Source organism: Cervus elaphus, chromosome 28, assembly GCF_910594005.1.
Source record: "Cervus elaphus chromosome 28, mCerEla1.1, whole genome shotgun sequence".
NCBI lineage: Eukaryota > Metazoa > Chordata > Mammalia > Artiodactyla > Cervidae > Cervus > Cervus elaphus.
In genome coordinates this window covers 42,015,457-42,032,102 of record NC_057842.1, presented here as the reverse complement: position 1 = coordinate 42,032,102, position 16,646 = coordinate 42,015,457, and the positions used below count along the sequence as shown (strand labels likewise).

At 40.3% G+C, this 16,646-nt stretch overlaps 2 protein-coding genes across 5 annotated transcripts in view; one reads left to right on the top strand and one right to left on the bottom strand.

Annotated features, from left to right (window-relative positions):
* WASF1 (WASP family member 1) overlaps positions 1 to 2,318 on the bottom strand; it is a 69,716-nt gene extending 67,398 nt beyond the window's left edge. For 3 of the 4 annotated variants that reach the window (XM_043890010.1, XM_043890013.1, XM_043890015.1), the window contains exon 1: positions 1,764 to 2,318. The gene's annotated coding sequence lies outside the window, so the exon portion shown is untranslated. The remainder of the gene's footprint in view (positions 1 to 1,763) is intronic. The other variant, XM_043890014.1, reaches the window with a different exon arrangement.
* A 438-nt stretch (positions 2,319 to 2,756) lies between these two features.
* The window catches only part of CDC40 (cell division cycle 40), a 43,161-nt gene continuing 29,271 nt past the window's right edge, over positions 2,757 to 16,646 (top strand). The window contains exons 1-2 of the mRNA XM_043890009.1: positions 2,757 to 2,977; positions 14,263 to 14,349. Coding sequence (XP_043745944.1) covers positions 2,789 to 2,977; positions 14,263 to 14,349 — 276 coding nt within the window. The 5' untranslated portion in view covers positions 2,757 to 2,788. The remainder of the gene's footprint in view (positions 2,978 to 14,262; positions 14,350 to 16,646) is intronic.

Sequence of the window (16,646 nt, the reverse complement as noted above, 5' to 3'; positions counted from 1 at the left end):
TAACAAGCAACTGATTCTACATCATCAAGTTATACACGGGCCACTTCCAAGTGCCATAAAACAATTAGTGTACCTTAAAACAACTGCCTCTGCAGTGCCTATGTGCAAATTCGTTTTACCAAGAGGGTTATGGCAACAATCTAAAACAAGAAAAGCTAGAAAGGGAGGATTACAAAAAAGAAAAATAAAACACTTATTTTTGGTAGCGAATCATTTATTTTTAAATAATGAGATGTAGACAATTTTTAGCATAATAAATAACCAACAGTTGTTTCTTCCATTTCTAAAAAATATTTCATCTTTCAGGTAGATCATGCAAAATTGTAGCCTACCCATCCTTGTAGACAGAAGTTTAAAAATTGAGAAGAAATCCTCTGACAAGTAATTAAATACATGACATTGCAAGCAAGAGAATAAAATTAGATAAATTTAGGAAATGTATCATTATTTCAGTTAAAACCCCATCTTAAATATTAAATGCTTCCTTTCATTCAACCGAAGCCTAGGATTAGCAAATACTCCATTACTGAAAAATAAAGATATACAAAACTTTCCTTTTTCAAAACTTGAGAAATTTGGTATCAAATATTGGACAGTAAAGAAAAACACTTTTCCTAACAGAAACTTAGAGCATAAGGGGAAAAAAAAAAAACAGTTCCTGAGAGTTCGAAAGACTGAAACTGTGTCCATAACTATGATATAGTGCTATCAACAATTAGGAAAATGAAAGTTACCGCCTATACAAATTAAAGAACATTAGACGGGTTGCATAACCAATAAACCAATTACATCAATTCCTGGACAGAAACAAGACTTAGCTAACACGTGGATATAACATCAAAAATATATATATTAAAATATAGGCACCCTTTGCATAGAAAACGATAGAATCAGACTGAATCGTGTTCAAGTATCTAGTCTAGTTGGGGATTCTTTAATAAATCGGCTATAAGATAGGTTGTGAATGCTCAGGTCAGATGTGCTTTCTTTTTGCCATTATTCCAGTTCATCATCCGCAAGTGCAAGAGAAGGCGTCAGAGTACCGAAGCTAGGGGGCATGCTATAGCAAGGGGAAAAGAAAAATGGGAAAAGGTGCAATGGATGCTGCAGAGTTGAATAATTATCCGGGTGGCACAATGGGCGAGTCCCGCCGACGTCGGAGCTGGGTGAGCAGCTCCCTAACTCTGCCCAAGGCCCCCTCTCCCCAGAGCAGGCGTCGGAGACGACAGCCGGCTTCGCCTCCTCTTCCAGCGAAGAAAGGGATCCCCGCACTCGCTTTACCGTTATGTTGTGTCTTTACAGACACAGGCTCGCGGCTCAAACACGCAAACGCACCAGCTGGCTTTACGGAGCCTCGGGCACGTAGCTCGAGCCTCGCTTCTCGGGCAACCGGTGCCGCAGGCTCCCCCGGAGCGAGGAGGCACAGGGGCGGGACGCGGGGGCAGGGGCGCTCAGGCGGTGGCACCTCAGGTGAGAACCGCAGTATCCCCGCCTAGAGCAGCCTCGAGGCGGTCCCCGCAACCAAGCGCCAGGCGCGCCCGCCGGCCGCCGGGTCCCTAGCCCCGCTGGCGGGTGGGCGGCCGGAGCTCTGGAAACCCGCGAATGGGGGTGGGGGCCGTCGCGGGGGAGGCGCGCCCATCCCCACAACCTTTGGCTGGCTAGCGCTCCAGGCGCACCTCTCCCCGTTCTTGGCCAGTGGGGAAGAGTTCCTCTCCCGGCACCCTGACCCCCCGAAAAACAATTCCTCAGAGACTCGCGCTCACCGAGAAATCTTGAGGGGCTCTTGCCTTACCCCTTCTTCATGCTTCGGCGGCGGCCGCCTGTCCCCCTCAGCTCCCGGGACTCCACCTAGAGCCTCCAGGAGCGTCAGTCTCCCGGGTGGAACCCGCTGTGGGCAGCGGCCGAGGTACCGGGCCACGGGGAGCGCCGCCTGCGACGTCCGCCGGTCACCGGACCCACCGTGTGCTCGACGCGCGAGCGAACAACACCGTGAGTCGCCGCCGCCGCCGCCCCCCACCCGCCCCCTCCTCGTTCGCGACGCTCCACAACCGGACGCGGAGACCCGCGCCTGAAGCAGGGGGGAACCGCTGGACTCTTGCCACCTAATCCCCCATCTTTCCCACCAGGAGCTATTCCCCGTCAGTCAACGTCTTCCCACTTAAGATTCTCACTTTCCTCTTCAGTTCTCGGTGCCCAGGTGCAGCTGTGGTGGGAAACTCAGCCCCCACCCACTCACCCATCAGTGGGGATGAATATCGCTCTTCCCCCCCTTTCCTGAGGCTTATATGGTATTGCCCAATCCTCAGTTTGGGGGAGGGGGACGGAGAGAACAGTGCTTGGCCGGGGAATGAGGGAAGATGAGAGCCAATTGAATGAACCAACCATTCAGGGGCGGGGTCAAAGAGGGGCCTGCCTGCCCCGCCCCGCCCCTCGCACCAAACTACAATCCCCATCGTGCTTCTTCCGCTTCCCTCCGCGCTGCACGCCGGGAGTGTGGCATTTGGCGGCCTCAAGGTATTTCGGAACTCGTAGTCTTTAATCTAGTCACATAGGTCCCGAAAGTTGTAAGCTATTATAATCGTCTCTGTTTCCCTAGGTAAATATTTCCAAACCCCGAGTTCCATTGTACTTATTCTAATACTAGTTCATCGATTGTGTTGATTGTTTTAAAATATAAATGTTTTCTTAGGAGAGGAACTAAATAATGTCTATTACTGCAACCTGTCAGGACCTAAAGCTGCTCCTTCTTCCGCCAGGGCCTGGTCTCCACAGATTATCTGTTGCCGTCATGTCGGCTGCGATTGCAGCTCTCGCTGCTTCTTATGGTTCGGGTTCAGGGTCCGAATCGGACTCGGACAGTGAGGGCGGGCGGTGTTCCCTGCCAGCCGCGGATTCCCTCATGCACTTAACTAAATCGTCTTCGGATAAGCCCTCTCTGGCAGTGGCAGTGGACTCCGCTCCGGAGGTGGCAGTTAAGGTAAGCGCTTTGGCTACTGGTGCGCGGCGGGAATTGTCCATTTCTGCTCCAAAATCCGACAGTCACTTGTTAGACCCCGGGTTACCTGTCCTTCGATCCTGACAGGTGAGTGGCTAACGCTTGGATTCTTCTCCCTCTGTAGGTCTTTCTCGGGAGAAGCTGGGAATTGGAAGTTCAGAACAGTCCTCCACTCCCTGCTCTTGCCTCCCGTCGTCAGGAAGAGGGGATGAAATTTGAGTTTCTGGATTAGGATGTGCCCTGGATAGAGTAGGTGTAACAACATAAGCAAACCTAAATCAGAACTTCCCAGACTAGAGTATGTGCCCTCGCTTTAAATGAGCAGCGGCCTGGCTTTGTTTTGTTTTTGAAGTCCGAACTAGAATCTGATCCCGGCTCCACTACTTGTTTGAACTTGGGCAAGTTATACAGCCTTCTCTGTCTCCTCACCTGTATAATGGAGGTATAATTTTTAAAGCAGCTACATACATGAGAGGATTATTGTGACGAAATAAAGCTTGTACCCGAAAGCTCGGTGTCTAATAAAAGTGCATATATAAGGCAAAGCAGTGAGAAAAGACCTTGAATTTAAGAAATAGTGTGCATGATCCCAACTGAGGAAGGTGATAGAGGAGGAAATTGGGTTACATAGTTCCTTTAACAAGTGCTTATTGAACACAGGTTACTTCCCAGGAACTGTTCTAAGAGCTGAAGACACAGAGGCCAATAAGCTAGACATCTTTGAAAGCGTTCATTTTCGTGGAAAAGGCAGTCAGTAAAATGTGAACAAATGAAGTGGTTACAGAGTGGGTAGAGTACTGTGAAGGAAAAAAACAACTCCATGAAATAGAGTTCTGTAATAGAGAATAAGGTAGGAGCTTGACTTCTCTAGATTGTTTAGGGAAGTCTTGAAAAAGTGGCTTTGAGGAACAGGAAACAGCCAGCCAAGTGCATAATAAGGCAAGTGTTTCCCAGCAAAAGGAGGTAGCAAACCTTGAGATGGCAACGAGATGAGTGTCTTTGAAGAACTGAGGAAACATGTCTGTGTCTAGAGCTGGAGGAGAGCATCTCCCAGTTGGTGGTACTGGTCCAGTAGAGCCTAATGAGGGTGGATCAGGAGCTCAGGATGTGGTGAGGGGAGGCAGTGTGCAAAAACTCCTTTCTAATTATGATGTTCCCAAGTCAGTTGCTATAACTTAAGTCTCTTACAGGTTTTTAGTAAGCTATTTATGGATTTTACTTTTTAAAGGGACATCAAGTATGAAAGAATACTTAGAATCCCTCTATTTGTATAACAAAACAAACTCCTCAAACTTATACTCCTCCAGCAGCCTCCTGAGTCTTCATTCTTTTCACAGCTCAGCTTTTTGGAGCTCTCCCACTTTATCTCACTTTCTCCTCAGCTCAATGCAGCCTTGCCCTAGCCTCTTGGGAAACTTACTGTCTCTGAGTAATGTCACTGGGCTTCCAGTTGTCAAGTTCTGTTGTCTTGAGTATGTGCATCAAGTGATGCTATTAAATAGTTCTTCTTGGAAACTTTCTCTCCCTCTGGCTTCCATGGGTCTATCCTCAGCCTTCTCTTTCCTGTTCTTTTGCCCTCCCTTTCAATATTGATGTTTCCTGAGACTCTTAGTCCATATTTGCATCCCTCATACTCTCCAGGCCTTCAACCTGTAGTACTTCTGATGACTCACAGGTGAATACTGAAATGGTTCACACAGACTCTGGTATCAAGACTGCCAAAATGCAAATCCTACCTCCATGAGTTACCCAAATTGTGACCTTGGATAAATTATTTAAGTGCTCCGTGTCTTTTTTCTCATCTGTTAAGTAGGGGATAACATTAGTAACTATCTCATAAATCATGTGCCAGGCACACTATCCTTATCCATTCTAAACTCCTTGCTAGCTTCAGAACTATTAACCTCTCTCCCAGGATAGCTCTCAGTCACTTCCAATCCAGTGTGTTAAAATATGAGCATTTCTTTCCCTCAGGATCTGCTTTACCTGTTTTTCCCATTTCAATTAATGATTCCACAACCTATGCATTAGAACAGACGGGTCTTCCTTTTTCTTCTTCCTCAGCCCCTGAAGCTCATCATTCAAATGGTTATAACATGTCTGTTTCATTAACTTCGCTCAAATCAATTTCTATTTCTCTGTTTTTACTGATACAGCCTACTTTATATCTTCCTCACTTCTCTCAAGTGTCATTCTTGACTTTGCTTTCTCTCTGAATTTCTACTATTGGGTAATAGGTCCTGGTAATGAATAGGAACCATTACTCAATAGTGCCTATGTTATTTATCAAATCTCTGTTTCCTTTTCTGCTACCACTGTTCAGATTCTTATAATTTTATAATTTTTGTTCAAGACAATTATAGTAACTTTCTAACTGGACTTTCTACTTCCTTCTTTCTTGTCTCCCAGTTCCACACCCCGAGTTTCCCTTCACAATGCACTCAGAATGAGTTTCTAAATTCCAGTGTTATCATATCACTTCCTTGCCAAAGACATTCTATTGCCCGCCCAGTAATTTCTAAGTTCCTTATGTATTAATAACATATTCTTCCATGATGACCTCTCCACAAAGCCCTCAAAGCCTATTTTCTTTTATCCCCCTCAAGATTTTGCTCACACTAGCCTCTCTGCCCGGAAATCCCTTGCCTCATGCCTCCCTTCTTTCCTACCCCGCAAAACTCTACTCTTGTTCAGTCTCAGCGCATGTTTCCTCCTCTGTCTACCTCAACCCCCTTTCCACACTTCAGTTGTATAGCATTTGCCACATTGCTGTGACTTGTTAATTTTTTTCTTTCTTCTGGACCGGACCCTAGAGACCTGAGGTGGTTGTGTATGTTTGTTTTCATGTTTTCAATGCCTTGTATACAAAATTATGAGAGATAGATAAGGTGAGTAAATGAATGAAAGACTACGTGAAAAACAAAGTCTTGAAAAAATACATACATTGAGATTCGGTGTATACTGAATGGGTGGGAGTGTGGGGACATCTCTAGAACTCAGTTCAATCACTTCAAGTTATAAGTAAGATAATCCAGGAGAAAAGATTGAATAAAGTATCAGAGGTCCATTAGAAATAGGACTGGGGCTAAACCCCCCAGTGCTCTAGTGTCTATGATGAGAGAGTAAGGGATATTGATCATCACTTGTTTGTTAATAAACTTTATTTAAAAAAGCTTATACCTAGTAAGTTTAATGATGGAAAAATATCCAGGGGAAAAGCTGTGAAGCATACAAATATATTCATCTGTAATTGTCAAGTTGTGACTAATAGTAAACATTTTGGCAAAATACGAGCTTACGCAGTTTTTTAATCCGTACCACTGAACACTAATGAGAGTTCATATATCTTATTAGTGATTTTATTTTTGAAGTTACTATTGGGTTGTCTCTTCCTTCTGATGTGTAGGAGGTCTTTACATATTCTGGATATTACCCTATGTCAATTATGTATGTTGCAAATTTGTGTCTTGTTATGGAGAAATAACAAGCCACAGATTTTCCTTGTTGGAGAAATTCTTTTACCAAAGCCATAAAAATATTCTCCTATTTTGTCTTTCGAAAGCACTATATTTTTGCTTTTACATTTAAGCCATAAATCCATGGAATTAAGTTTTGTATATGGTGTGAATATTTTTAATAATATGGCTTTGATCTTTGTAGGTTGTTCTACCCCCTCACCTCTATCCATTTTTTGTTATTCAAAAATGTCTTGGCTCTTCTTGTCCCCTGTAATTCTACATATGGTTTATAATTAACTTGTAAGTTTTGCTAACATCCAAGTGGGATATTGTTTGGGATGGGATTGAATGATAGATCAGTTTGAAGACAGTGTTCTATCTATTCATTCATTTAGGTCTTCTTTAGATTTTTAATTTCTTTGAAAGTTTATAATTTCCTGCATCAATATCTTGAACAGTTTTGTTGCAGAGATTTCTGTGTGTGTGCTTAGTCACTCAGTGGTGTCCCAACTCTTGGTGACCCCGTGGACTATAGCCCACCAGGCTCCTCTGTCTGTGGAATAGTGGGTTGCTGTTTCCTACTCCAGGGGATCTTCCTGACCCAGGGATTGAACCTGCATCGCATGCATCTCCAACATTGGCAGGCGGATTCTTTATCACTGTACCACCTAGGAATCCCCACAGAGATTTCTAGGTGCATCTAATTTTTATGCTAGTATAATAATAAATTGTGTTGTTTTTTTTTTTCCATTATTTAATTTTTTGACTGATCTTACTACTTTCATAATGGTACATCAGGCAAATTCCAAGCAAAAGAAAATGGCATTGGTTGTATTAGGGTCAATAAAATAGACTTAAAATGGAAAAAGTATCACTTCATAATGATTCAAGGCTCAATTCACAAAGGGGTATATAACAATTTTAAATTTATGTGCATCTAATGGTAGCGCTAGTAAAGAACCCGCCTGCCAATGCAGCAGACATAAGAGACATGTGTTCGATTCCTGGGTTGGGAAGATCCCCTGGAGGAGGGCATGGCAACCCACTCGCATCCCATGGACAGAGGGGCCTGGCAGTCTACAGTCTATAGGGTTCAGAGAGTCGAAGATGACTGAAGCAATTTAGCACAAAATAATGTAAAAAGCTCAAAATATTTAAGCAAAAATTTTTATAACTATGAGAGAAATTGACAAGTTTACAATTATAGCAGAAGATTTTAATATACCTCTTTCAATAATTGATAGAATAAGCAAAACAATATCAGTAATGATATATAAAATTCAAACAACAAAATTAGGAAACTATCTAAAGGGTATAAAGGATATAGCACTCAATGTAGAAAATTGTTTTAAGCACTAATAAAACAATTTTTAAAAACTGACCATATACTAGGCCAAGGATTGGTTAAGGGCCAGATAGTAAATATTTTGGGCTGTGCTGGCCACTGAGCTTCCCTGTTGGTTTAGATGTTAAAGAACTCGCCTGTGATCCAGGAGACCTAGGTTCAGTCCTTGGGTCGGGAAGATCCCCTGGAGAAGGGAATGGATACCCACTCCAGTATTCTTGCCTGGAGAATTCCATGGACAGAGGAGCCTGGTGGGCTGTAGTCCATGAGGTCGCAAAGAGTTGGACACAACTGAGTGACTCGTATATAACAGGCTGGCCACATACAGTCTTTGTCACATCTTACTGTCTTTCCATCTTTCTTTTTAAAACAACCCTTTAAAATGTAAGTATCTTACATTTACTTAGCTTGTTGATACAGAAACAGACTGTGGGTTAGACTTGGCCCAATAAATGTAGTTTGCTACACCATGTACTAGGCCATAAAATAAATCTCAGTACATTTAAAATCATAATCACATTCTCTGACCACAATGCATCTAAGCTAATCAGACACAAAAAGATAACTATAAAAACCCCAGATTTGAAAATTACGAAATTGCACTGGTAACCCTGGGCCAAATTTTTTAGAAATATTTCTATCTTTTAATCTTTTATTATAGTCTTTTTCCTCTGTATTTTTTTAAGGGCAAAACTCAAAAGGTATCTTCATATGAATTTCTATTATTTTATCTCAGCCGCTTAAGCTCCCATTTTAGAAGTCTATTCATTTTCACTTTCTGGGGAAAAAAACCTATAACATAAATTGATAGTCTGTAATAATGGTTAATATTTATGTCCTGCTTAATAGTTTACAAAGTGCTTTTATATCCATTTTCTTATTTGTATAACAGCTAAGAAATGTGAAAAGGACTAAAATGTAAATAATATTTAACTTTATTCTCAAATTACTTTGAAGCAACAAAAGATAACCTGTTTAAACTTATTTGACCCATAGGGTGCCCTTCACTTACTGCACTTTAATTTTCATGGATAATTGAAGCTGAATAGAAATCCTTTGTAATTCTCTGCTAATTTCAATTGCATGCCTAATTGTTACTGAACTCCTCATGGGTATTAAAACAAGGTTGTGATGTTGTCCAAGTTTTTCTAATTAAATGTAAAATTAATAACTCTTCAGTTTCTGAAGAGTTGTTCAGTTTGTTCTGTAATTTTATTAGCAGGAACCAGAGACTGGGACCTATTCATATTTTTTATTAGTTGTCACTGTTGCTTCTTAAAAGTAGTTCTTTTAAAATTGTATTTTGTGTTTAAAACTTGATGTCTCATGGTACTCTGTTTAAAGTAATTCAAATTTAGAATATTTAAAATACCCTTAACCAGAAAGATCTGGTAAATCATATTATAAAGTGGTTCTAGCAACTGTTTTCTAAAAAAAAAAAAACCACTGGGGAGGTATGAATGTGGCTAAGCTTCTTGTTCTTTTAAGCAGTTTATCATTATAAGTTGAATATTAAGAGAGAAAAGAATTTAATTTCATTTTTATGCAGCTTAACTTTATGGTATTGTGTTTTGATGCTAAGCCCTATGTACTGTTTATAGTCAATGAAGATTCGGGTATACTTTCTGGGGTAACGTGCATGTATCACTTAATTAGGTGGCCTGGCTTCAGAGCTCCCTTCCTTTGTAGTCTTAACACCCTTCCCTGCCTCAGAAGCTGAAAACCCAGATTCTCATTCTCCCAGCTCCCTGTTGGCTAAGGCTTAGGGCTGTGATTTGGGCTGAGACAGACAGATGCACCCACCTAAATTCTAATCTAAAGCTAATCCACGAGGAAGCAAAGAAAGAATATTTTAAGTGGCGACCAGTGGTGACCAGCATAATCTAGTTCCGTCAACCAGAAGTCTCTATAGCAGCATCCAGTGTTTAGTAATCATGTTTGGTAACAGTGACCTTTTGTCCTCACTGGACTGGTTTTGAGATATGATTGATTTTGAATTATGATTCCATCTATATACTTACCCTGTCTTGGTGCCTGTTCCCCCAAGCTAATTCTCTACCCTTGAGAATTCCAAGAGAAACTCAAATGGATTCAATATAGTTTAATCAGCCTGTGAGTGATTCACTTGCTTGTAACTAAAAACCCTGACCCATACTCTGCCAGTGATTTTTGTTTGTTTGTTTGCTGCTAATTAGGTATCTTTAACATTGTTCGTTGGAGAAGGCAATGGCACCCCACTCCGGTACTCTTGCCTGGAAAATCCCATGGATGGAGGAGCCTGGTGGGCTGCAGTCCATGGGGTCGCTAAGAGTCAGACATGACTGAGCTACTTCACTTTCACTTTTCACTGTCATGCATTGGAGAGGGAAATGGCAACCCACTCCAGTGTTCTTGCCTGGAGAATCCCAGGGATGGGGGAGCCTGGTGGGCTGCCGTCTATGGGGTCGCACAGAGTCGGACACAACTGAAGTGACTTAGCAGCAGCAGCAGCAGCAACATTGTTCATTGTGGCTACTTTAACTTTTTCCTTTTCTTACTTACTCTGTTGGTACCTTGGGGTCAGTGACTTAAGTTTGCTACTACTTCACAAAAGTGTTGTAAGGATTATGTGACATACTGTGTCTACCCTGGTCTTGGCGCTGATGATGTTAAATGCTCCTTTTCATAGCACTTAACCTCTTCTAGCAAATTCACTTACTTATTATATCGGTTATTGTCTGTCTTCCCTATTAGAATATAAGCTTTATAAGGACAGGGAGCTTTGTCTGTTTCTACAGGGCCTAGAACAGTGTCTGACACATAGTAGGCACTCAGGCAGTATTTACTGAATGAATATGTGATTCTAGATACTGCCCTTGTTTTTTGAAGATGTGTATGTTCCTAACTACATAAAGAAAATTAAAAGATCATCTGTGACTCCCAAAATCTCCCACCAACTCCAAACATCTGTCACCCACCATTCATTCTTGTTACTTTAGTCTCTATTTCACCTCCTTCTCTTTTCAGAGGCTAATCGGCTCTTTCCCGGATTCACTCCTTTCCCACGCCTCTTCCAGAGTGACCACAGCTTTTTGATTACTCCCTCATTCTTATCATATGTTTCTCCCTACTTGGCCTTGCCTGTAGCTTATGGTGACTGAATCTTTGGCTTAGCCTTTTCTTTAAAAAAGAGAGAAACAGAATTTTACCATTAAAATCCTTCAATCTGACTCCTCGTCTCTTATTTACTGCCAGATGTCTTGAAAGAGCAAAATTTTTACTGTCTTTTACTGTCTTTTTTTTCCTGAATCTTCAGTTATACCTCAGCCCCTTGCAACCGGCTCTCCATACTTAACCCCATTACCAAAATTGCTCTGGCCAAGGTTTTTTGTGACGTAAATGAAGAATTCAGTGGTCTTTAGTCAGCCTTCATCTTCTAATTTGTCTATGGATTTGACATTTCTTTCCATTTAACTAATATTTATTGAACATGGACTTAATGCCCTGCATTCTACTAGGCAGTAAAAATATAAAATGTAAGTAAAAGTCATGTGCAACAAATAATATATTACAAGGTCTATTAGGAGTTATGAGTAACATCTCTTGGAACTGTGGATGAAAAACATTTTTCCTGGGCCAAGAGGAGAGAAAGTATCAGGGAAAAGAAGATGACATATTATCAGATAATGAAGGGAAATGAACAAGGACCAAAGTAACATTGCCAACAGCACAGAAAACATGAAAGTGCTGGGTATTTTAAAAAATCAGCAATTAGTCTAATAAGCCAAAAATGGGGCACATTAAAGCAGATAAGGATGTATTATAATAGACCAGGCAAGATATGATGAAGTATGCATTCGGAGGCAGAGAATGGAGATTGGGAATAGGGTTGCTGGAGAAGTGTTTTGGGGAGAATCAGTAAGACTCAGTGCCTGCTCTGTTAGTGTGTGACGGCAGCATTGAGGGGAGAGCACCTTCTGTTTTGGACACGGCTAAGTGTTTGATGCTGTGAAATATCCATATAATGAATCTCAACAGGCTGTCAAGTATGTGGATCCAGAGGCCAGGTGTGGTCAAGACGGCAGACAAAAATTAGGGGTGGAGATTGAAGTCAAGAGAAAGGATAAGATAAAGAGATAGACGATTTTGAAACAGAGAGGAAGGACGTTTAAGGGAGTCAGACCGGACTGTATCTTTGTGAAGTCGAGTAACTAGGTTGTCTGCTTCAGTGAAGGGTGTTTTAATAGTGACAAAATTTTGGAACCATAACTGTGCCTATAGTATTATTCTTCCTGTCAGGTTTCTACCTTTGCTCGTTAACTAGTCTACATCAGCAAGAGGTCAGAATAAAGATGGTGGTATGTTAGGGATAGTTCCAGGGGCTAAGGACACATTTGTGTATACAAAGTCCAACTTCTGTAGCTTATATTTTATAATAGAGGGAAGTAGACAATAAATATGTCAGGTGGTGAAAAATATAATGGAGAAAAATAAAGCAGGGTAAAGGGAAAACAGAAAAACCACACAGAGACCTGAAAGGAAAGAGAACAGTCTTGTGGCTATCCAGAGAAAGAACATTCCAAGAAGAGGGAAGAGTAAGTGCGGAGACCCTGAAATAAGATTGCCTTTTGGTGAATTTCAGGAATAACAAATGAGCCAGCGAGTCTGGAGTAAAGTGAGCACAGGGCTAGGTGAAGACAGAGTTGGTAAGGATAAAGGACAGATCATGGAGTATAAATTCTCAACCAGTTAGATTCAAACTTTTTCATTTTATAATGGCAATTTGTAATTTCAGCTTTACTGAAATGCAAATCATGTATGATATATAACTTCCTTAAAAATTTCAAAATATAACTTGAATACCCTAATTAAATTAAAGGACATTTGTTTATAACCTGTTTGATGTGTAAATAAAACATGTAGCGACAGCACATTTTTCATAGTAAATGCTTGAGGCAGGACAATCCAGGAAGACATCAATGCCCTATAAAAACTACCCTTGGGAGCCATACTTTCTGAGAACAACTTGGTAACGAGCCCTGCAGGCCTTCATTCAGCTCTTTCCCTAAGCGGAGAAGCTACCAGAGGGTTTAAGAGTGAAAGAGGAACATAATCTGACTAATATTTTAAAAGACTCACACATAAGGTGTCACACTCCACACCTTATGGAGTGAGGTGTGGGTGGACAAGGGCAGAAGCAGAGACTAGTTCAGAGGGTATTACAATAATCCAGGTGCAAGAAGATAAGTTGAACTGAGGTGATAGTGAAAGAGGACTTTGAAAAGTGGGTGAACTCTGGGTGTCCAGAGAAGATAGAGGGTTTGCTGATGGGTTGGATGTACAATGTGGAAGAAAGGAGCCAAGGATAACTCTGACAATTTTCACCTGAACAGATGTAAGGGTAGAATTAAGGTTCATTTAGAAAAGGCTAGGAGTCACCCGGAGAAGGCAATGGCAACCCCCTCCAGTACTCTTGCCTGGAAAATCCCATGGATGGAGGAGCCTGGTAGGCTGCACTCCATGGGGTTGCTAAGAGTCAGACACGACTGAGCGACTTCACTTTGATGCATTGGAGAAGGAAATGGCAACCCACTCCAGTGTTCTTGCCTAGAGAATCCCACGGACAAAGGAGCCTGGTGGGCTACACTCCATGGGGTCACAAAGAGTCGGACACAGCTGAAGTGACTTCGCAGCAGCAGCAGGAGTCACTGAGGAAGGAGAAACCAGAGGTTCCCTTTTTGGATATATTAATTTTGAAATATCTATTAGACATCCTGGGAGAAAAGATGTTGTGTTGAAGCTCAGATATATAAATCCCTAGAGTTCAGGGAAGAGATCCAGGCTAGAAAATTGTAATTTATAATTGTTCATGTGGTGGGGTTACACAAGATAGACCACCAGTGATTCTCTGGTGGAGATGAGATTTTTATGTTCATTAAGTTGGGGGATGAATTTAAGAGTTGATATAGATAATAACGCATAGATGATTAGATTTAGAAGTTTTGGGCCCTGTCATCCCCTTCTGTTTCCTCTGCAGTCCCTAACCAAGTCCATCCAGGTACATATCTAATAAGGTGTGCTGAGTGAAGAAGGCGTGCTTCTCTTGAATTTGGAGCCAGAAGATCAGACCTTTTGAGTTAATAAAAAAGGACTTTCTTTTGGACTCTCTTACTTTAAGGCTTTGAGTGGTGTTGACTTATTTAGAAATTTTAATTTGTTCAGATGAGATGGTCAGTGCTTTGGAAGGAAAAACTTTCTGTTATGCAATCTAACCCTATAACTGTTTACATTATATACTTTTATTAGCCTTTGATTGTTAGAGTGATTAATCATAAATATCAGAAGTGACTAGTCTCACTAGTATCATAAGTACTAGTGTAATCTTCATAGAATTGGTGTTAAGATGGCTAGTGTGACCTTAATGTAATTTCTAAAATATAGTAATTACTTGTCATATCTTTAATGTTCACTTGGTGTCCTTATAGGAAGATTTGGAGACTGGAGTTCACCTTGACCCTGCCGTCAAAGAGGTTCAGTATAATCCTACCTATGAGACCATGTTTGCTCCTGAGGTAAGAAAATGTCTTAGATTAAGAGTGTATTTTGCTGAAGTATTTAAATTGTTGTTTTAGTTGCTAAGCCAACTCTTTTGTGACCCCATGGGCTATAGCCCACTAGGCCCTCTGTCCTTTGGTTTTTCCCAGGCAATAATACTAGAGTGGGTTGCCATTTCTTTGTCCAGGGGATCCCTGACCTAGGGATCGAACCCACATCTCCTGCTTAGCAGGTGGATTCTTTACCACTGAGCCACCTGGGAAGCCCATACATAGGTAGATAAACAGTTGGTGAATTTTTCAAAGTTTTCCCATGAAAGTACACCGTTTAAACTGTCAGAAAATATCTCCTGTTATATCTCAATTAAAAAAAGAAAGGAAAATACATCCTTCTATTCTCCAAAAGTTAAATAGTACACTTTTGTAAGAATATATCTAATTCTTAGATGCAGACTTAGTTAACATCTTCCTCTCGGTGTTGATAAGGGAGTGTTACAAGTTGACCATGAGGGAAAAAATTTTGGTTGATTAGCATCATTAATGCATAGTATATTGTGAAACATCTAGTGACAAGTGCTGCTGTGTTAAGCAGTAAAAAGAGATGCCATGCTGACGTGGTCATGGCTCAAAAATAGCCACACTGTTGATTGCTTGCTTTGAGTCAGACATCTTATGAATTCTTTTTCTTGATGATAAATGGTGATGGAAGCACTAAAAAAGCTGAAGGAAAAAAAAAAAAAACAGAAACAGTGAAAATTGTCAGAAACCCTTTGTAGAAAAGATTAGATTTCTAGATATTTAGCCTTTGAAAAGGAGAAAAGAATGCTTGATTGATAAAATACAGATGTCAGAAAAAGATCATTATCAAAAGTAATAATAATACCAGTTCAGTAGCAGGATCTTTCAGAGCACTTTAAAGATGGAGATGAGGAGCTGTATCTTATTGGATCCTGGTGGAGAAAGAAGTACTTTTTTCATTTTTTGGCATATAGTCATTGTCCTTTTTTTTTTTTGATAAGCTATTTCATGTAATTTTTGCCTGCTTAGGTTTCCATAGTCACTTAAAATTTGGCAGTGGCACCGTATAGTGCAGCCAAGGACGTCAGTGCTGGTGCTCAGGCTGTTCTCTTAAGTGTACAAGAAGCAAAAATCTCATTCTCAGGCTCTTGAGAGTGGTACAATTTTATTTTATTCCATTATTTCTTAAATCCTTATCACCTGTTAAATCATAGACTGTTTTCTAGCTCTTGGCACTATTTTAGCTGGTGCTTTAAAGAGAGGTAGTATATATATGTTTTTATTATATATATGTGTTTTTTTTTTTTAATGTAAAGTACTTCAGTTTAAGCCACTGAATTCAGAAAATGAGAAAATTTGAAAGTGACATGATGTGTGACATTCTTATGTTAGTGTATTTTCTATAAAGCCTTTTTTTCTTAAGTTTTTAGATCCTGTGCATAACCTAACATATTGCTGTGTGATTATTTTTCAAAACTTTCAAGAAAAATTCAAAAGGTCAAAAAATTTGGGATGCTATTGGCAAGACACTAGGTTTATCATTCTTGTTTTGGGGTTATCAGTCCTTTAATTTTTTGTTCTCCCCCACCCTATGTTAGGGAACCTCACATTAGATGTATCAACTGGTTTATGTTAGGAACATTTCAATGCTTATTGTCTACAATTTAAGAAAAGAGTGATGAGGCTGAAAAGTGAAGAAAAATTACAGTTTTACAAGGAAATTGTCTGTGACTTAAATTACCGACTTTGAACTTTTTGACTAGAGTCTGAATAACTTGCCAAAGTCTGGAAAGTGTTACCAGAGCTTTCCTAGATGAAATTCAAGTTCTCATGATTTGAAAATCCATCATTAGAAACAAGATTTAATCCCTCTGTTCATGCTAGTGTTTACCAGAGAGGATACGCCACGTGTTTTTTTGTTTTGTTTTTAAGAAAAAAAAGAGACCAGACTATTTTCTATAGTGCCTCTAAAGCACTACTTAAGTTTAAGGAGAGTTTGCATCTGGTTGTAAAGACAGAAGTTTCATGAAGGTATGTGTAACTAGCAATTTTTTTTTTTAATGAGCAATACAGTCCACATTAACAACATGAGACGTGGGGCTACACAGACCACTTATTAGCTCTTTTGTGATCTTAAATTACCTTATTTTTTTTCCATAGGTAAAATGAAGATTATTTCTGTTTACTAAATTATAAAGACAAATGAGATAATATATGTTGTGCTTAGGAAACTCTCTGGCACAGAATAATAAGCATTTAATAAATTATAGCCTTTATTATTTATGTTAATATTATTG